This window comes from Esox lucius, chromosome 7 (genome assembly GCF_011004845.1).
Source record: "Esox lucius isolate fEsoLuc1 chromosome 7, fEsoLuc1.pri, whole genome shotgun sequence".
In the NCBI taxonomy this organism is placed as follows: domain Eukaryota; kingdom Metazoa; phylum Chordata; class Actinopteri; order Esociformes; family Esocidae; genus Esox; species Esox lucius.
This window is the reverse complement of record NC_047575.1, coordinates 7,194,778-7,215,920: the sequence shown is the minus strand read 5'-3', so window position 1 is coordinate 7,215,920 and position 21,143 is coordinate 7,194,778. Positions and strand designations below refer to the sequence as shown.

The 21,143-nt window shown below is 46.3% G+C and overlaps 1 protein-coding gene and 1 long non-coding RNA gene across 2 annotated transcripts; both read right to left on the bottom strand.

Moving 5' to 3' along the window:
• Positions 1–3,529: 3,529 nt before the first annotated feature.
• LOC114828756 (cytokine receptor common subunit gamma-like) lies at positions 3,530–20,375 on the bottom strand. Its single transcript, XM_034293392.1, has 4 exons — positions 20,291–20,375; positions 20,043–20,179; positions 4,729–4,897; positions 3,530–3,569 (listed from the first exon to the last, which is right to left on the bottom strand). Exons 1-4 carry the CDS (start codon positions 20,373–20,375, stop codon positions 3,541–3,543), a joined length of 420 nt encoding a protein of 139 aa, XP_034149283.1. The 3' UTR covers positions 3,530–3,540.
• On the bottom strand, positions 6,026–13,527 carry LOC117594723. The gene is made up of 2 exons (XR_004575968.1): positions 13,386–13,527; positions 6,026–6,122 (listed from the first exon to the last, which is right to left on the bottom strand). It is a non-coding gene; the product is annotated as an uncharacterized LOC117594723 (long non-coding RNA).
• Positions 20,376–21,143: the final 768 nt, after the last annotated feature.

The window sequence follows — 21,143 nt, the reverse complement described above, 5'->3', positions numbered from 1 at the left end:
CTGTTCCCCTCCTCCTGATTACCGACAGCCGACACAGCGAAACCATTTCATTCCACATCATCGACTCACCCACGTTCCCAGTCGTTTTAGGTTTCTCCTGGTTGTCCCTACACGACCCCTTCATCTCCTGGTCTAGTCGACGTCTGTCGGGGTGGTCGCGGAAGTGCCAGGGTAGGTGTTTGGGTGTTTCCGTTGGCTCGACCTCGGTGGAAAGTCCAGACAGTGCGCCCGCCGTGCCCATTCCCCCCGAATACAGGGACTTGGCTACGGTTTTCTCCAAAGCCAAGGCTGCTGTGTTGCCACCACACCGGCTGGGGGATTGTGCGATAGACCTCGTTGACGGAGCCGCACTCCCGAAGGGTCACGTGTATCCACTGTCCCGCACCGAAACGGAGACTATGAACGCCTACGTTACGGAAGCGTTGGAACAGGGCTACATCAGGCCCTCCAAGTCACAGGTCTCCTCGAGTTTCTTTTTTGTGAAAAAGAAGGACGGTGGTTTGCGCCCGTGCATCGATTACCGGGCGCTGAACAAGATCACCATTCTGTTCCGCTACCCTCTCCCTTTGATCTCTGCGGAGGTGGAGAGGATGCACGGGGCCCGCTTTTTCACAAAATTAGACCTCAGGAGTGCCTATAACCTGGTGCGTATCCGGGAAGGAGACGAGTGGAAAACCGCTTTTAGTACCACGTCTGGCCATTACGAGTATTTAGTGATGCCGTACGGGTTGATGAATGCTCCTTCAGTCTTCCAGTCCTTCGTCAACGACGTATTCCGGGACTTGTTGTGCGAAGGAGTGGTAGTGTATATTGATGACATCTTGATATTCACTGCCACCCGCGCCAAACATGTCTCGTTAGTGCGCAGAGTGCTGGCTCGACTGCTGGAGCATGACCTGTACGTGAAAGCCGAGAAGTGTCTGTTTTTCCAGTCGTCTGTGTCCTTCCTGGGATATCGCTTTTCCAGCACAGGTGTGGCTATGGAGGAGCCTCACATTGACGCCGTGCGTAATTGGCCGACCCCAACCACGGTTAAGGACGTGCAACGTTTCTTAGGCTTCTCTAATTACTACAGGAGGTTTATCCGGGGCTTTAGCCAGGTCGCAGCTCCGATCACCTCCCTTCTGAAGGGGGGGGCGACCCGGTTGCGGTGGACCGTGGACGCGGAGCGAGCGTTTGTGGAACTGAAACACCGTTTCACCACCGCTCCGGTCCTGGCCCATCCCGACCCGTCGCTCCAGTTCATCGTGGAGGTGGACGCGTCCGATTGTGGGCTCGGTGCCATCCTCTCCCAACGGACGGGGTGTCGTAACACGCTCCGTCCCTGTGCCTTCTTCTCTCAGAAGCTCAGTGCGGCGGAGCGGAACTACGACATTGGTGATCGTGAGCTGCTGGCCGTGGTTCGAGCTCTGTCGGCGTGGAGGCACTGGTTAGAGGGGGCTAAACACCCTTTCCTCGTCTGGACTGACCACCGGAACCTGGAGTACATGCGGGCAGCGAGGAGGCTGACCCCTCGCCAGGCAAGGTGGGCTATGTTCTTCACCCGGTTTGTGTTTACTCTCACCTACAGGCCGGGGAGTAAGAACGTCGGGGCTGACGCGCTGTCCCGCCAGCATGACACGGAGGAGAGGCCAGTGGATGATGCTCCCGTGCTCCCGGAGTCATGCATCGTGGCACCGGTGGTATGGGAACTGGACGCGGACATCGCCGGAGCGCAGCGCGACGAGCCCTCTCCGCCCACATGCCCTGAGGGCCGTACGTATGTGCCGGCGTCTGTCCGCGACCGCCTCATCTACTGGGCGCATACATCTCCCTCCTCCGGTCATCCTGGCATCGGGCCAACAGTGCGCGCCCTGGCCGGTAAGTACTGGTGGCCCACTTTAGCCAAGGACGTGAGGGTATACGTCTCTTCCTGCTCGGTGTGTGCCCAGAGTAAGGCACCCCGGCACCTACCTGTGGGCAAGTTGCACCCCTTGCCCATTCCACAACGACCATGGTCCCACATTTCTGTTGATTTCTTGACGGATCTCCCCCCTTCCCAGGGCCATACCACCATCCTGGTCGTTGTGGATCGGTTCTCGAAGTCCTGCCGCCTCTTGCCTCTGCCCGGCCTTCCTACTGCCCTGCAGACCGCGGAGGCCCTGTTCACACACGTCTTCCAGCACTATGGGGTGCCCGAGGACATCGTGTCTGACCGGGGTCCCCAATTCACGTCTAGGGTGTGGAAGGCATTTATGCAGCACCTGGGGATCTCGGTCAGCCTTACCTCGGGCTACCATCCCCAGTCCAACGGGCAGGTGGAACGGGTCAATCAAGAAGTGGGTAGGTTCCTCCGGTCCTACTGCCAGGACCGGCCGGGGGAGTGGGCAGAGTTTCTGCCGTGGGCGGAATACGCACTGAATTCTCTGCACCACTCCTCCACGGGCGTGACGCCTTTCCAGTGCGTCCTGGGCTACCAGCCGGTCCTGGCACCGTGGACGCCGAGCCAGACCGGTACCCCTGCGGTGGACGACTGGTTCCGGCGGGCAGCGGGCACATGGGAGGCAGTACAATCCCGCCTCCGGCTCGCTGTCCGCCGTCAAAAGACCTCTGCAGACCGCCACCGTGGGGAGGCCCCGGTGTATCGGCCGGGCGACCGGGTCTGGCTCTCGTCCAGGGACCTGCCCCTCCGCCTGCCCTGCCGGAAGCTGGCCCCGCGGTTTGTGGGGCCTTTTAAAGTCCTGAGGAGAGTCAACGAGGTAACATATCGGTTACGCCTTCCCCCCGACTACCGTATTAACCCCTCGTTTCATGTGTCTCTCCTCAGGCCGGTGGTGGATGGTCCCCTCCAGGGGTGTGAGGTGCGGGAGGTGCCACCTCCCCCTCTGGACATCGAGGGGGCCCCGGCGTACTCTGTCCGCTCCATCATCAACTCGAGGCGCCGGGCGGGGGGCCTCCAGTACCTCGTGGAGTGGGAGGGGTACGGCCCGGAGGAGCGGAGCTGGGTTCCGGTGAAGGACGTCCTGGCTCCCGTCCTTGTCCGCGAATTCCATCAGCGTCGGCCGGACCGCCCTGCTCCGCGCCCCCCGGGTCGGCCCCGAGGCCGGCGTCGTCGCGCGGCTGGGGCAGTGCGTCAGGGGGGGGTACTGTGACAACTGCGACCTCTGCTGGTTCACCTCCCCCTGCAGTGGGCGGGCCCCAGCGGTCGACGTCACCGGCCTTCTGACACCACCGTCTCATCATACATTTCACCTGTGTCCCGTTTAGTGCACCTGTTCCTCATCATCGCTGTTTCCCCCCGGTATATATGTTCCCTCTGCTCCCCCTGTCTTTGTGTGTGATTGTCTCTGTCTATGTAGAAAGAGCTGTGCGACGCTTCGTGTATATAGATACATATATACGTGTTTACACTGGATAGAAATAAATATCCTTCTACCACGCCATTCTCCTGCTCCTCCTTGTTCCACCCACCGAAGCCGTGACAGGTATCGTCTTGATCTGCAACACAACCAGGAGGACTTTGGACAGGGACAGCAACAGGTCTTTCAAGCCAGGTACTCCTCAGGTGTGGGCCAAGACATCATGTCCTCCTATGTTTAAAACGGCAGGAGACAGGGAAAATTTAGAAAATGCATTCCTTAGATCTACAGGGAACCAGGAACTTCAGCATGCACTGGGACGGTTTGCAGCCGAGTGTGAACGCCTCGGTGTCCCCCCAGAAGAGCTGGAGGAAGTGTGTAGGGAGAGGGAAGTCTGGGCATCTCTGCCTAGACTGCTGCCCCCGCGACCCGGCCCCGGATAAGCGGAAGAAAATGATGATGATGAGATCTACAGGGATTTATTGTGGATAGGGAGAACTGACCCTACTCCCCCAGCAAAATAATATAGCAGCATAAGACCTTGGCACAGAGACAGGGGGGTCCAGTTACACTGTGGCCCTATCTGGGGGAGGCACCGGACAGGGCCCAAAAGGCAGGAAGTCAATCCACCCACATTGCCAAGCATCAACCAAAGGGACCTCCACCAATTGCAACCACCTTGAACGTGGGCCGGGTATTGCCAGCAGAGTACATCCCAATTGCACAAGTGTGCAACAGACAGACAACAACAAGCCAGTGACTCCGCCCCCAATGGCATTGGAGAGAGGGCATCCCAACTGCCCTCTCTTTCCTACATTATCAATTGCTTATGTGATGTTGATCAAAATGTGTTATACTGGTTCTCTGTTGAAGAGTCTTACCCCACCAAAAAAAATCTAGGCATTAGTTCAACATTTTCTCAGTCGCTTTGGTACATTTCTCAGATCACAACTGAAATTCTCAAAAAGACTTGTTCAACCTCCACGTCACCTAGTCACTTGTGCACAGCATAAATGCAATTTCCCATTCTTTAGAGAAAAACATCCAGTGCTTTGGTACATTCGTGCAATTGATTGTTATATTTTACTGGTTCTCTGTTGAATAGTCTTCCCACCCAAAACATCTAGGCATTTAGTTAATTGCATAAGACATTAAATGCAAAATGGTTGAACTGGCAATCCCACCTTCCCCAATAGACTAGCATGCAGGCCAACATTAACAGTACCAAGGAACCCACAAATGACAGCAATGTTTTCACAAAGATATGTCTGGGACCAAGAGACAGGACAAAATAAATAATTACATTGTTCTTGGCATAACAAAGCCCTGAAAGAACTCTGAGCACATCCTCAAAGCAATTAAACAAGAGAGATCATTTCTATCCATGTACCTGTAGTGTTATTTCCCTTCATGGAATCCCAGAAGATGATCTGACTCCATTCACTCCAGAACTTGGACTCACCACAGCCATCGTGTATCCTTGTCCTGACTTGAAACTCATACCGACTTTTTGAGGGGAAAGGCACAGTATAAGTCTGTTCCCGCCTTGGAGAAGTACTCTAAGAAAAAAAATATATGAAATGAAAAGTGGACAGAAAGTTGCTGAAACATGAACAGTATGTTAATATGTCCACACAGTCCTCCAGTTCATCCCCAGCCCACCTGCCACTTGTCGTTATTTTTTCTATAACGCACTTCACTCTCAACGCAGTGGTGTATCCTGCTATTGTTCCAGGACAGATTCAGCTCTGGGGCTTCGCTCATCACCACTGAGACGTTTGTAGGAGGGTAAAGCTTCACTAGAAAAAACATTGATGTTGAATACAGGGAAACATGCTGAAACTTTTGAGAAAATCCTATTTATGTCAAATACTTATCTGTATATTCCGAATTGATTATAGAAAACCTACCCTTGTCTTTGAGGTCATGTTTCTGCTCATATGTCTTGTTCTGATGAACCAGCTTGGTTAGTAGTGTTGTAAACCTGGCAGCCATTTCATACTCCAATCTACATCCCACAGCATAACCTTTCTCCTGGAGATATGCAGAGCACTCCTCCATATGCTCATTTCTTGTGTTGAAACTAAAGACAAACCATATGAAAAGAAGAATGTCAATTAGTACCTATGTATCACCAACACACCCCCAACCAACAATTTCCTACTTCACATGACACAGTTGTGCCATTACACTATCTGTCACGCCCTCCACAACCACCTCCTCACGTCCGGGCCAGGCTTTCTCTCTCTCCTGTCTGTCTGTGTTTTGTGGAGCTTTCCCCGGTGTCCTTCAAGTCTCCACACCTGCTATTCATTCCCTTATCAGCCTGCCTATATATCCGTCCGGTTCTAGATCGTTGTTATTTACTACTAGGTAGTAACGTTCACAGCCGCTCCAAACCATAGTTTGAGCACCCAGTTTAGTTGTTCCTTCCTACTAACCCTGTTTGTTCCCCGTTACCAAGAACCACCTTACCCAGCCTCCAAACACCTCCACCTGCCCGCCTGTCAGCCACCTGCTCTGCCTACCCGCTGTCCTGTCTGCCTCACCCTACCTACCTACCTACATGCCCAGCCCCAACTGCCTCAGTCCTTCCATTCCAGCCAACCTTAAAACACCCTTTTTGTTTCTCTGATTGTGTATGTTGTCGTGCGCTTGGGCCCACTCGAGACTCCTTCCGTAACACTAACTTGTTGTGGAAGAAGGTGGAGTTCACCTCTGGGCTCCCCCATTCACTCCATCTACAGATGACATAATCCAGGTTCATGATCAGACAGTTGACACCTGCAAAAGCAACAGTTGAAGAGTTCATCTTGAATCATCCATACAATTTTATGAAAGCCAGAATGGAAGTAGGTTGCGTGCAATTGGAAATAGAAACTGCAATTTTTTACACATTGTTATCCTTTCTATAGGTATCAAGGCTGACGTGTTATAAATATGACCAGTTCTCCCCCACAAAATGGCGAGAACCACCCTACCAACTCTGACACTGTAATTTGACTAAATCTTCAAAGAGTTTATATTATCTGTAACAGTTTATCTAAATATGGTTGACAGTAAAATGCGGGACAGATGTGAATGATTCACTTATCACATGAAAGTTAAAAATATTCAGATACCACTGTCAATGCAACAACATAAATATTGTTTTAAAAAAAAAGAGTAATTAACTGATGACCTGCCTTCTGTCTGCAACATTATAGATTCTTCATAGCTGCTTTTATTTTTTCCATACATTTCTTTGTTCATCTCTTTCAGTGCGTTGTGGCAAATTTTTTCTCTTTGTAATGAATGTCTATACAGTATACTGGCATCAAACCTGCTATTTGTTTTGACAAAAAGATCAGCACTATGACATTTATTTTATTCCCAATGAGTGCAATCAAAGCATCAGATTACCCAGAACTTCTCTGACCTGGTGTCAATGGGGATACTTACATTTTTTGACCCTGTATCACTCGACATGTTCACTAAATTAGTAATGAGTTCTAAACCCAGCTACTTCCTGTGCTAGATCAGCCAATGTTGAACATACAGTGGGGAGAACAAGTATTTGATACACTGCAGATTTTGCATGTTTTCCCACTTACAAAGCATGTAGAAGTCTGTAATTTTTTTCATAGGTGTCACGTTGTATAGTAGGAGACGGAGGCAGGCGCAGAAGGTTGAGGTGTTTCCCCTTTTTATTTAACAAAAACAAAGAAAACCAAACGGAGTGCCGGGCACTACAAAAATACTCAAGAGTTCAGGGGTTCAATGGTTCAGGAGCACAGGAGCACAGGAGCACAGGAGCACAGGCGCACACAAACGGAGTCGACGGAGAGTCGACGGAGGGTCAGGTGCCAGCGGAGGATCAGAAGCTGATGGAGGGTCAGGAACCGGGAGGGTTGGCGGAGGGCCAGGCGCCGGGGGAAGCGGATGCCGGCAGAGGGTCAGGACTCGACGGAGGGTCAGATGCCGGCGGAGGGTCAGAAGCCGGGAGATCCAGCTGAGGGGCAGGAGCCGGCGGAGGGGCATGATCCGGCGGAGGGGAAGGAGCCGCTGCGGCCGGATCAGGAGAGGAAGGAGCCGCTGCGGCCAGGACCGGAGAGGAAGAAGCCGCTGGGAGAGGCGGCGGCTCCAGGGCAGGAGAGGGCGGCGCGGGACGAGGCGTAAGCTGCAGGGCAGGCGAGGGCGCCGTGGGACGAGGCGGCGGCTGCAGTGCAGGAGAGGTCGCCGCGGGCTCGGGCGGCCAGTTATCGCCGGGCCTGGGCCAATCCTCCTCGGGCGGCTCGGGCCAATCCTCCTCGGGCGGCTCTGGCCAATCCTCCTCGGGCGGCTCGGGCCAATCCTCCTCGAGTGGCTTGGGCCAATCCTCCTCGGGCGGCGGACATTGGGCAGCAGGGGGAGCTGGCGGCTGCGGCGGACACTGGGCAGCAGGGGGAGCTGGCGGCTGCGGCGGACACTGGGGAGCTGGCGGCTGCGGCGGACACTGGGCAGCAGGGGGAGCTAGCTGCGCTGGCTGCATCTCCTGGGCAGAAGGGGGCGCTGGCGGCGCTGGCTGCATCTCCTGGGCAGCAGGGGGCGCTGGCTGCATCTCCTGGGAAGCAGGGGGCGCTGGCTGCCGTGGCTCCAGGGCAGCAGGGGGCACTGTCAGGCCAAATTCCCCTTGTAGGAGCCTGAGGAACGCCTCCGCGGAACCACAAGGGAGGTCCCCTCTCCCCCATAGCTCTCCTGCCCACTCGAGTGCCCAGTCAGTGAGCAGGGAGAGCATAAATGGCTCCAAGTCGGCGGCGATGAAGGTCTTGCAGCCCCACACGTACGGGACTGGGGCAGGTCGCGGAGCTGGAGCAGGGACTGGGGCAGGTCGCGGAGCTGGAGCAGGGACTGGGGCAGGTCGCGGAGCTGGAGCAGGGACTGGGGCAGGTCGCGGAGCTGGAGCAGGGACTGGGGCAGGCCGCGGAGCTGGAGCAGAGACTGGGGCAGGCCGCGGAACTGGATCAGGGGCGGTGTAAGGCCGCTGAGCTGGATCGGGGGCGGCGGAAGACCGCGGAGCTGGAACTGGGGCGGCGGAAGGCCGCGGAGCTGGATCGGGGGCGGTGGAGGGCCATGGAGCTGGAATGAGCGGCGTTGCCGGAATGTTGCCGGCGTTGGCGTCGCCGTGGCTGACGCAGGCCTGGGCTCTGTGATGGCCACCGGGGGAACCAGCGGTCCAAGGGGTGACGGTAGGGGTCCTCCTCCTCGGAGTCTGAATCAGGCCATCCGAGGAGTTCCCCTACCGTCTACTTCTGCTGCCTCCTTTGGGTTGGGTTGGTCATTCTGTCATGTTGTATAGTAGGAGATGGAAGCAGGCGCAGAAGGTTGAGGTGTTTCCCCTTTTTATTTAACAAAAACAAAGAAAACCAAACGGAGCGCCAGGCACTACAAAACTACTCAAGAGTTCAGGGATTCAATGGTTCAGGAGCACAGGAGCACAGGAGGACACAAACATAACAGGCACACAAGCACAATGACCAACACTGACAGGGAGAAAATGGCCGAATTAAATACACAGACAAACGAGGAGAACAGAAACAGGTGAGGGCTAAACACAGGTGAAATGAATATACTTCCTGTCTGTTGGGCCAGGTCCGGGGCCTCCCCCGGATAGGGCCACTGTGTCACTGGACCCCCCGTCTCAGCGCCAATGTTTTACGCTGTGATATTATTGTCCCCAGGGCGTAGGGTCAATTCTAGTTCTTCACTGTAAATCCTTGTAAATCCAAGGATTGCAGTCTCTACATTTTCATTGTCTTTTGCACTGTTTAAACTTAGGAGGACATGAGGTCTTGTCCCACACCTCCTGAGTACCGGTTATGTTACAGATCAAGATGATATATGAAAGATCAAGGACAGGTACAACCACCCCTTAGGTTTTATAGAATCTGGACACAGCCCACATGCATTCATTAATTATTACAACTTATTTTTCTTCCTAAATTGCGACCCCTCTTCCAACTTTTTGACAAGTGCTGATGTTAAAAGGGCTTTTATAAATACATTTGATTGATTGATCATCGAATATTCAGAACATTTGCAGCACAGCCAAGAATACCAACAGATGCCATGTGTAAAACATATACATTGTTAAATAGGCTACAATATGCCACATACATCATTGCTCGCAGGCCATTCACTCCCAAAGACAATTCAGAAGCTGACAAAAGATTGGTGGATACAGAATTTTATAAACAAAAGTGTAACTTATATACGCTGTCCCATGTAAAACAGACTTTTAAAAACTGTAGATTTATAACAGTTAGATGCCTTTGGGATTTTAAACTGGGCCTAAATTACGGTTCAGTTAACCAAGCAGTTTCTTTTAATTAAAACTACTGCGATCTGTAAATATTTTAAAAACATTATATAAACCTGAAGGAATTAAGATTCATTCCAGAATTTGTCACAACAGTATCCACAAAATGGTGTAAAATATGTAACTTATTTGCCCCCATGTCATCAAACCATTTGCATTCAAACATAGAATTTCATGGCAGAGGTATGATAGTGATTCTAGTAGATGATTAATAGAAATATATCAGTTTCTTTGTAACTTAAGTATAAAAACCGAATCATTACCTTTGGGCTCATTGACTTCAAGGGGCTATTTAAACTGTTATGAAATACATTGTGGACCATTTTTAAAGGTTTTTATTGACACACTTGTTTTTCTAAAAGCAGTGTTGACAGAATGTAACTCCTCAACTTTTAAAGTACAGTAGTGTTCTATTTAATAAAAATAAATTGGCAGGGTGGTTATGTTGTGCCATTTTATTAGATTACAAACAACGATTCAAGTAATAATTACATTTTTATATTTCATTAATGTTTGCTGTCATCTACAGATCAAAATGTAGTGGAGATAATGTCTTCACATAAGCCTCTTTTATATATTTCTAGATGAAAGATATTGTTTATCAGGGTATTTGGACTCATACTGATGGAGAAAAGGAGACTTAAAAAGAGGAACAAGAGCAAGAAGTGCTGAAAGTTGGTTTGTAGCAGTCTTCTGTATCTGTATGTTCATCTCATCTTCATTCGCTTATCTGGTATCAGATCGCGGGGGCATCAGCTCCAGCAGGGGACCCCAAACTTCCCTTTCCCGAGCCACATTTGCCAGTTCTGACTGGGGGATCCCGAGGCGTTCCCAGGCCAGTGTCTAAATCTAATCTCTCCACCTAGTCCTGGGCCTACCCCGAGGTCTTCTCCAGCTAAACATGCCTGGAACACCTCCCTAGGGAGACGTCCTAGGGGCATCCTTACCAGATGCTCGAACAACCTCAACTGGCTCCTTTCGATGCAAAGGAGCAGCGGCTCTACTCCGAGTTCCTCACGGATGGCTGAGCTTCTCACCTTATCTCTAAGGGAGAAGCCAGCCACCCTTCTGAGAAAACCCATTTCAGCCGCTTGTTCTTGTTCTTATTCTCGATCTTGTTCTTTCGGTCACAACCCAGCCTTCATGACCATAGGTGAGGGTAGGAAGGAAAAATGACCGGTATATCGATAGCTTTGCCTTCCGGCTCAGCTCTCTTTTCGTCTCAATGGTGTGGTAAAGCAAATGCAATACCGCCGCTGCTGCTACGATTCTCTGGCCAATCTCCCGTTCCATTGTCCCCTCACTCGCAAACAAGACCCTGAGATACTTGAAGTCCTTTACTTGGGGTAACGCCTCATTCCCTACCCGGAGTAGGCACTCCATCGGTTTCCTGCTGAGAACCATGGCCTCAGATGTAGAAGTGTTAATCTTCATCCCAACTGCTTTCCACTCGGCTGCGAACCGGTCCAGTGAGTGCTGAAGGTCACAGACTGATGATGCCATCAGGACCACATCATCCGCAAAAAGCAGCGATGAGATCCCCAGCCCACCGAACTGCAACCCCTCCCCACCCCGACTACGCCTCGATATCCTGTCCATAAAAGTTACAAACAGGATTGGTGACCAAGCGCAGCCTTGGCGGAGGCCAACCCCCACCTGGAACGAGTCCGACTTACTACCGAGAACCCGAACACAGCTCTCACTTTGGACGTACAGGGATTGGATAGCCCTCAGAAGGGACCTCCTCACCCCATACTCCTGCAGCACCTCCCACAGAATCTCCAGGGGGACCCTTTTCCAGATCCACAAAATCCACATACGCCTTTTCCAGATCCACAAAACACTGGATGGGCATATTCCCAGGCCCCCTCCAGGATCCTTGCAAGAGTAAAGAGCTGGTCGGTTGTTCCGCGTCCAGGACGGAATCCGCATTGTTCCTCTTCAATCTGAAGTTTGACTATCTGCCGAACCCTCCTTTCCAGTACCTTTGAGTAGACTTTCCCAGGAAGACCTCTCCGGGAACCATCACCTTATTGTGGTGGAGAGGTTTGTGTGTTCCTAAGAACCTGAGGGCTGTGTTTTCCCGGGCCTTAGTGCTCCTAGTAGGGTTGACGTGGCAAAGTGGTCTCAGGGGAGGAGCCAGACTAAGAATGGTAAAAAAAAAAGGAAGAGGAGGAGTTACCCTGCCCAGAGGAAGCCCGGGGCCCCCGTCTGGAGCCAGGCCCAGATGGAGGGCTCGCCCGGGGAGCGCCTGGTGGCCGGGTTTGCCACGGAGCCCAGTCGGGCATAGCCCGAAAAAGCAACCACTCATGGGAGGAACCACTGGGGTCGGGTGCGCTGCCATATGGGTGGCAGTGAAGGCCAGGGGCCGCAACGGACCAGACCCGGGAGACAGGGGCTGGCTCTGGGGACGTGGAACGTCACATCTCTGTGGGGGAAGGAGCCGGAACTTCTGAGGGAGGTGGAGCGCTATCAATTAGATCTGGTGGGGTTTACATCCACACACAGTCTCGGTTTTGAAACCGTACTCCTGGATAGGGGATGGACTTTGTTCTTCTCTGGAGTTGCCCTCTCTGGACACTGGTGGTCAGGGAAGCTGTCTGACTGAAGAAAGAGGCTTTCCGACATATGTTATCCCAGAGGACTCCGGAGACAGTTGCAGTGTACCGACAGACCCGAAGGGCCACCTCAGGAGGGCATAATGGGGAACTATCCAAGCTGTGTACAGTAAGGATGGAACACTGTTGACCTCAACTGAGGAGGTAATTGGGCGATGGAAGGAACACTTTGAGGAACTCCTAAATCCCACTAACACGCCCTCTATAGTGAAGGCAGAGCTGGAGGCTGATGGGGAAGCATCGTCAATCTCCATGGCAGAAGTCACTGAGGTAGTCAAACAACTCCACAGTGGCAAAGCTCCGGGATTGACGAGATCCGTCCAGAAATGTTGAAAGCTGCCTAAGGAGAAAGTACCTAAGGAGTGGCGGACTGGGGTGGTGATTCCCCTGTTCAAAAAGGGGGACCAGAGGGTGAGTGCCAATTACAGGGGTATCACACTTCTCAGCCTCCCTGGGAAAGTCTAGCTGTATGTTGTTTGTTTCAAAAAAAGTTTGATATGCATATATTGGTTAAATAAAATAAAAAAATACATTTAAAGCAAGTGTTGAAAACATGCATGTTTTTCTTGAGGTAAGACATATGAACTGTTTATGTGTAGTTGCCATATTTTGATTGTTAATTGATCACTCTCTGCTGATTTCCTTTAAGTCTCATTTTTATTTAAGCAAGAACAAATGATGAATGGTAATTAGCATGCTCATCCCTAGCGTGCTTATCCATGTTGCCATCTCAGTTATAAAAATTTTTTTTGGAAAAACTTCCTAGCAATTACCTTTTAATTTCTGCAGAAACATGCTAAGCATTTATGTGTAGTTACCATGTTGTTACCTAGTTGTTTTCTCTTTGTTTCTATTTTTTTTCATAGTTCATTTATTTCATAACAATGTTCAGTAGTTTGATTAATTTAATTGCTAAAGGACCTGGCATAACATAACAATGGTACCTATTATTTCAATAATGCCAAAACATTTAACCAAGATAAAACCTCTAACTGGCAATGAGAGAAGACCAATGACAAGTTGAAGCATGAATAATAATAATATATTGATATAAATATATTCAAAATCAATATTCCAATAGAAAGATCTTACTAGGGGTGAATGAAGCCTTATATCCTTGGAGAGAGATGAGAAGGAATAACCAGATTCCAACCATTTTTATGTCCAGTACGAAGAACTGAAGCCAGGTCTTTGCTTGTATTTAAAATTTGCGTGTGGGTGTTCGTTGTCTTTTTCATTCATACACCTACGCTCAGCAGAAAAATGCGTGCTCCAATTCCTCTTGCAAAGGTCATATGCTTTACTCTTTAACATAATAAAACCGAAACACACTGTCTACCAAGCACACAATATTGTCCAACGTGTTTGAACTGGTTATTACATAATTATGAACAATATGATATGATATGTAAATATGTATAACAACGTTGTCTGAAAAACCACCCCCACCCACACACAACTAAGAACTAACAAAAGATAGTCTAAGGCAAGCTGAGAAATGTAAAGATACAGCTGTGGAGGTGGAACAGTTACACAATGTTTGTCAACACTGACTTAATGTTTGAATTCACAGCATAGAAGTCACAAATATCAATCATGATCCATATATACACAGCATAAAACTCCGAAATGGAAAGGTTAAAACAAATATATGGCCAAATGTATTTCACTATTCACAAACAAACACTGCCTAACTTTGTTTGTAAACTAGTATCTGAATTAAAACAAAAAGATTTGTAATCAATGTAAACATTTTAATGTTTTGTTAAATATGCATTTTTTAATAAAAGTTTGTGCGTGGATCTGTTTCCATTTGTGCACGGAATTATAGCAGTTACATTCCGCGTACTCCAGACCTGCTTTCGTATGGTTATTTACATGCAAGCCAATGTTATGCAGAACTCTCATTATGTTTCATTGGTCTGCCATTACTCCTCACTAGTAGCCCGCTGGAAGTCATTTTGTGGGGCTCTGGCAGTGCTCCTCATGTTCCTCCTTGCACAAAGGAGCAGATACCAACCCTCTTGTTCGGTTGAGGACCTTATATGGCCCTGTCCAGCTCTCCTTGTGTAATGGCCCGTCTCCTGGTATCTCATCCATGCTTTTGAGACTGTACTGAGAGACACAGCAAACCTTGCGATGGCACGTATGGATGTGCCATCCTGGAGGAGCTGGACAAGCAGTGCAACCTGAATGGACTGCAAGTAACGCCTCATGCTACCCGTAGTGACTAGGACACTAGCAAAACTAGAAGAATCAGTCAGGAAGGATAAGGAGAGAGCAATTGACAATGGCCACCACCTGCAAAACCATTCCCTTTTTGGGGGTATTCTTGCTTTTGCCTCTCCACTACACCTGTTGTCACTTTCATTTGCACTAAAAGATGTGACACTGATTCACAATCGCTTATGCTCCCAATCTGGACAGATTGATATCCCTGAAGTGTAAATGACCTGGTGTTATACTGTGGTGACGTGTTCCCTTAATCTTTTTGAGCAGTGTAGTAATGTCCTATATTCCAAGCATATTTCCCAAAACAAAATAAATTGTGAACTACTACTGTAGTGACCTAATGTCTCATTCCAACTCATTGTTCAGCCCCATAGTCACTATATCTTCTTCGAACAATAGAATCCTTCAACCTAGAAATCGATAGGTTTGTCTGCATTCATTGTAAACAGAAACAAAAATGTATTAAAACATTTTGTCAAAGAAAACTGCCAGCAATGAAACGCTAACTCGCTAGCTAACACTGGTAGTATAAAATGCCTAAAAGTACCTAATATCAACCACTTCTGTAGCTCACAGTGCTAGTTAGCTAGCTACATAAGCCAGATAAGTAGGCCAAACCAAATCCTGGGCCTCGATTTTCCAGTATATAACATAAGCTAACTACCTGAAAATTTCTGTAGTTCCTTTCAACTATATGTGAAGACATATCTAGCTATAGCAACCTACCCATATTCGGACTTCATATGTCGTGTATCGGTTCCGCCCAACTCCAACAGTTTGTGGTTCATAAACATCAATGTAAAGAAATTTGCTGGGCGGAACATAAGCATCTCTCAGGTCCTGAGGCTTTGAATTGATCTGACATCTTTCTTGTCAGACAACCCAGAGGATGTTCACGTTAGAAAAAGTAATAATAACTAGAAGCAATTCTTATATTCCCCCTAAATTGTTTGTGGTCTTCGAATTTCATGTTGTGTAAATTAATCTAGCTAACCTGCACAGACAGCCATGGCTTTTAAAGCAGGCCTTAAGACACACATCTTTCAGTTGGCCTACACTTCTCTTTAATCAAATTATAATGTACATTATTATATAATAAAATGTATTGTCATTTTACTTTATTGTATTATCATTATAGTGAAATGTATATATTCTGTATATATTTTTTATTTAATATTATTATTATATTCTCTTCTTTTTCATGCACTTTGAGATTATTCCTCTGTAAAGAAAAGCACTTTACAATTTAATAAATTATTATTACTTTTATTATTAACTTATTTTAGAGGGCCACTCCATGCAATCTTTCGCTGCACAAACATACATTCGCACAGTAGTGGATGCAACACGCTGCATAGACTGTTCCTGTCCAAAGTCCTCCTGGTTGTGTTCCAAATCATGACGATACCTGAGGATTTCAGCTGCCCCTCTGCTGACAGGGACAACCTGGGTCCTTGTCCGTCTGGCCATGCTGCTGACCTGGACTAGGTTTAGTAGACTCTGGACTCAGCCCACATGCATTTATTAACTATTACAATTTGTACTCTTAAAATGTTTCCTAAATATTGTCCTTCTTAGGGAGTTTTTCCTAGCCAATGAAATTCAATTCTGTTGTTGTTTGCTCCTTGGGGTTTCAGGCTGGGTGTTTTGTAAAAGCACTTTGTGACAGCTGCAGTTGTAAAAAGGGCTAATATAAATACATTTTATTGACTGATTGATAAACCAAAAAAATAAATGTGATTTGAAACCATGAAGCTACATTTTAGATTTCATTATTGTAAGTAAACATTAAATAAGCAAACATAAGGAAAAGGCAGTCATGCAAATCATCCTTGAAAACAAAGGCAAGATAAAATTATTTGTAATACTGTGTGAAAAGTATCATCTGGTCAGTCAATTCCAATAACAGGATTACAGCATAGCACACATTGCATTGTTAAAGACAAACATTTATAATGTTGATCCAGAATAAAATCTAAATGATTTCTATGTATTATATCATTAGCCTCTTTTCTTAAAAAAAATAACATTACAAGACACACTGGGCCTCTGAATGAAAACCTAACATTATTATAACATTACAAGACGCACTGGGTCTTTGAATGAAAACCTAACATTATTATAACATTACAAGACGCATTGAGTCTCTGAATGAAAACCTAACATTATTAGAACATAACAAGACGCACTTGGTCTCTGAATGAAAACGTAACATTATTATAACATTTCAAGACGCATTAAGTCTCTGAATGAAAACCTAACATTATTATAACATTACAAGACGCACTGGGTTTCTGAATGAAAACCAAAAATTATTATAGTCAGCTATGCAATTTCAATATTCCAAAGGATCTAATGTCTGCAAAATCATATAATCAAATACAGCTCCGGAAGAAATGAAGAGACCACTGCACCTTTTTCTTTCCTTTCAAAAAAGTTGAAAAGGAAAGTTTTGAGTGAGAAACAGAAGCGTTCAATTTGCAGTGGTCCCTTCTGTTCCTCAAAGTTGAAAACCTTCCTTTTCAACTTTTTTGGAAAGGAAAGAAAATGGAGCAGTCGTCTCTTAATTTCTTCCGGAGCTTTAATCAACGCTGAATTCTTTGAAAAAGAACCAAATATTATAGTATCTAAATTATACAAAAACCACATCTTGACACGGCAAGGGCTTGGTTGGTTAAAAAGTCCATAGTTGACATTTCAATACAATGTCATGGCTAAGGGATATAAATATAGCCACTGCTACTGCTGATGCCAGTAATAACCCCCAAGGTTTCTAAAATATCGTTTACATCAATGGCTGAAGGAGAAGTAGCGTAGTATTGAATCATCAGGATTTCACATTGATTAATTACTATCATACTAACATTATAGCTAATGTGGCTTCCCCTTGGGATAAGCATCTAGCACAGTTCATGGGATAAATCTCTTGACAATTAGTTTCTTGTTCACAACAGATTTGAATTTCTTGTGCAAATTGCACGTTATGACATGTGCACAAAAGAGTAAGTACAATTGTCTACAATTTGCACAATACCTACATGCACATGGCTTGCTGATCAAAACTGATAAGTTGATTCTCAGTGATTTTGTCATATTCTTTACAACTTCTAAACATTCTTTCACCATGTCAGCCATCACATGCAAAATGATCCATTCAATTATCAAAATATTTCAGACCTGTACAGTGGGGAGAACAAGTATTTGATACACTGCCGATTTTGCAGGTATTCCTACTTACAAAGTAGAGTTATGTAATTTTTATCATAGGTACACTTCAACTGTGAGAGACGGTATCTAAAACAAAAATTCAGAAAATCACATTGTATGATTTTTAAATAATTAATTTGCATTTAATCACCTACCAACCAGTAAGAATTCCGGCTCTCACAGACCTGTTAGTTTTTCTTTAAGAAGCGCTCCTGTTCTTCACTCATTACCTGTATTAACTGCACCTGTTTGAACTCGTTACCTTGTATAAAAGACACCTGTTCATACACTCAATCAAACAGACTCCAACCTCTCCACAATGTCAGCTATGCACACTACGCTGTCATGGATTAAATTCCTGCAGCGCAGCAAGGTACCCCTGCATAAACCAGTCCTGTCTGAAGTTTTCCAATGACCTTTTGGATGATCCAGAGGAGGAAAGGGAGAAGGTCATGTGGTCTGATGAGACAAAAATAGAGCTTTTTGGTCTAAACTCCACTCACCATGTTTGGAGGAAGAAGAAGGATGAGTACAACCCCAAGAACACTATCCCAACCGTGAAGCATAGAGGTGGAAACCTGTCCCCTTTGCTTTTCTGCAAAGGGGACAGGACGACTGCACAGTAATGAGGGGAGGATGGATGGGGCCATGTATCGCGAGATCTTGGCCAACAACCTCCTTCCCTCAGTAAGAGCAAACCTGGTCAAGAACTACAGGAAACGTATGATCTCTGTAATTGCAAACAAAGGTTTCTGTACCAAATATTATGTTCTGCTTTACTGATGTATCAAATACTTATGTCATGCAATAAAATGCAAATTAACTACTTAAAAATTTGATTTTCTGGATTTTTGATTCTGTCTCTCACAGTTGAACTGTACCTATGATAAAAATTACAGACCTCTACATGCTTTGTAAGTAGGAAAACCTGCAAAATCGGCAGTTAATCAAATACTTGTTCTCCCCACTGTATATACCATAAATAGCTATGACATGGAATGTTTGTGATGTCTGCTAAATTGGCAAATTACCTGCCAGGTGACATAGTATAGAAATAGGATCACAATCTTACCAACCAAGTTTGGAAGTATTTATATGGAGCTTGCCTACAGCACAATCACTGCCATTTTTGAACATGAAGGTACATCACAACACTGATCAGCAGCTACATGCTCTTGGAAAAGAAATAAATGAATGAAAATACATGTTTTCTGTGAAGTTCTTCAATGAGCCAAGGTGATTGAGAAAAACTGTAAAAACAAGGACATACATTTTTTTCACTCAATACCTGCCTTTTAATTTTCACTTGTCAGGAAGAGTGGAAGCTGAGGAGGAGCATGAGGATAGGCAGTCTGACTGGTTGGTTGGGTTGGAGAGGTTGCTCTCAGACTCACTGATGCTGCCAGTTAGGGGAATCCATGTGTACTCACTAACAGAACAGGTCAACTCTGTAAAGTTGGGTTGGAAGCTAATGTGCTTGGAGATGTGTGGCAATCCCTTCAAACATAAAGGTTACATGCAATGGAATTGTAACAATAACACTTATTAGATAAATATGAAGATTGAAATAATACCAAGAAGTAACAATCATTACCTCTTCATTGTCACTGTCAAGAAGGACCATCAGATTCTTGCCTGGATTAGGCACAATGGGAATGAGGATAAATCTCAGCCGTTCTCTACAAAAACATAAAGTCAACTCAGAAACAGAGTATAGCTTATTTAAGAGGAAGAATTGAGCATTTCCAATGTATGTTTACTACTAAATCTCTATTGGGGGTCTAGGTGTGGGGCTAACTTTGGCTGGCAATCCCACCTTCCCAATAGACTAGCATGCAGGCCAACATTAACAGTACCAAGGTACCCACAAATAACAGCAATGTTTCACAAAGATATGTCTGGGACAAAGAAACAGGACAAAATAAATAATTACATTGTTCTTGGTGTAACAAAGTCCTGAAAGACCTCTGAGCACATTCTCAAAGCAATTAAACAAGAGGGATCATTTCTATTCATGTACCTGTGGTGTAATTTCCCTTCATGGAATCCCAGAGGATGATCTGACTCCATTCACTCCAGAACTTGGACTCACCACAGCCATCGTGTATCCTTGTCCTGACTTGAAACTCATACCGACTTTCTGAGAGGAAATGTACAGTATAAGTCCATTCCCGCCTTGGAGAAGTACTCTAAGAAAAAAAAATATTAACTGAAAAGTGTAGAGAAAGTTGTCAAAAACTGTATTTGTTGCTGAAACATGAACAGTATGTTAATATGTCCACAGAGTCCTCCAGTTCCTCCCCAGCCCACCTGCCACTTGTCGTTGTTTATTCTATAGCGCACTTCACTCTCAAAGCAGTGGTGTATCCTGCTATGGTTCCAGGACAGATTCAGCTCTGGGGCTTCGCTCATCACCAATGAGAGGTTGGCAGGAGGGTAAAGCTTCACTAGAAAAAACATTGATGTTGAATACAGGAAAACATGCTGAAACTCTTATGAAATTCCTATTTACGTCAAATACTTTTCTGTATGTTCCAATTTGATTATATAAAACCTACCCTTGTCTTTGAGATCATGTTCCTGCTCAAATGTCTTGTTCTGATGAACCAGCCTGGTTTTCAGAGTGCTAAATCTGTCAGTCATTTTATACTCCAGTCTATTTACCACAGCATCACCTTTCTCCTGGAGATATGTGGAACACTCCTCCAAAAAGAGAACACTGGATGCATATATATTGAACAACTATAGACCTGTTTCTCATCTCCCTTTTATAGCCAATACAGTTGGAAATGTTTTCTTCAATCAACTCAGCAATTTTGTGAACTCAAGCGGTTTCTTCAGGCTTCTGACCTCAACACAGTACTCAAACGGCCCTGATAAAGGTTTTAAATGATATATGGCTGAATACTGATTCCGATAAAATAACAGTTCTGGTTCTATTAGATCTCAGTGCAGCATTTGACACTCTAGATCATAGAACACTTCTAGATAGGAAAATTGGTAGGACTCTCCGGGACAGTCCTTAATTGGTTCAGATCTTATCTAGATGGCCAGAGTTACGTTGTCACCATTGGTAATCATGAATCTGATAGGGTGGCTATGACATGTGGAGTTCCCCAGGGATCAGTTCTCGGACCGCTTCTGTTCAATCTCTATATGCTACCTCCTGGCCAAATTCAACAGAACAAAAACATTACCTAACATGGCTATGCAGATGATACTCAAATATATATGGCTCTCGAACCGTTTGAAAACAGCTCAATAGACACTGTATAGAGCACATAAATACCTGGATGAACCAAAATACTCTACAACTAAACCAAGATAAAACAGAGATTATTGTGTTTGGTAACAAAAAAAAAAGAACAAGTATTAGTAAAGAGCTGGATTCTTGGGCCCTAAAAACCAGGG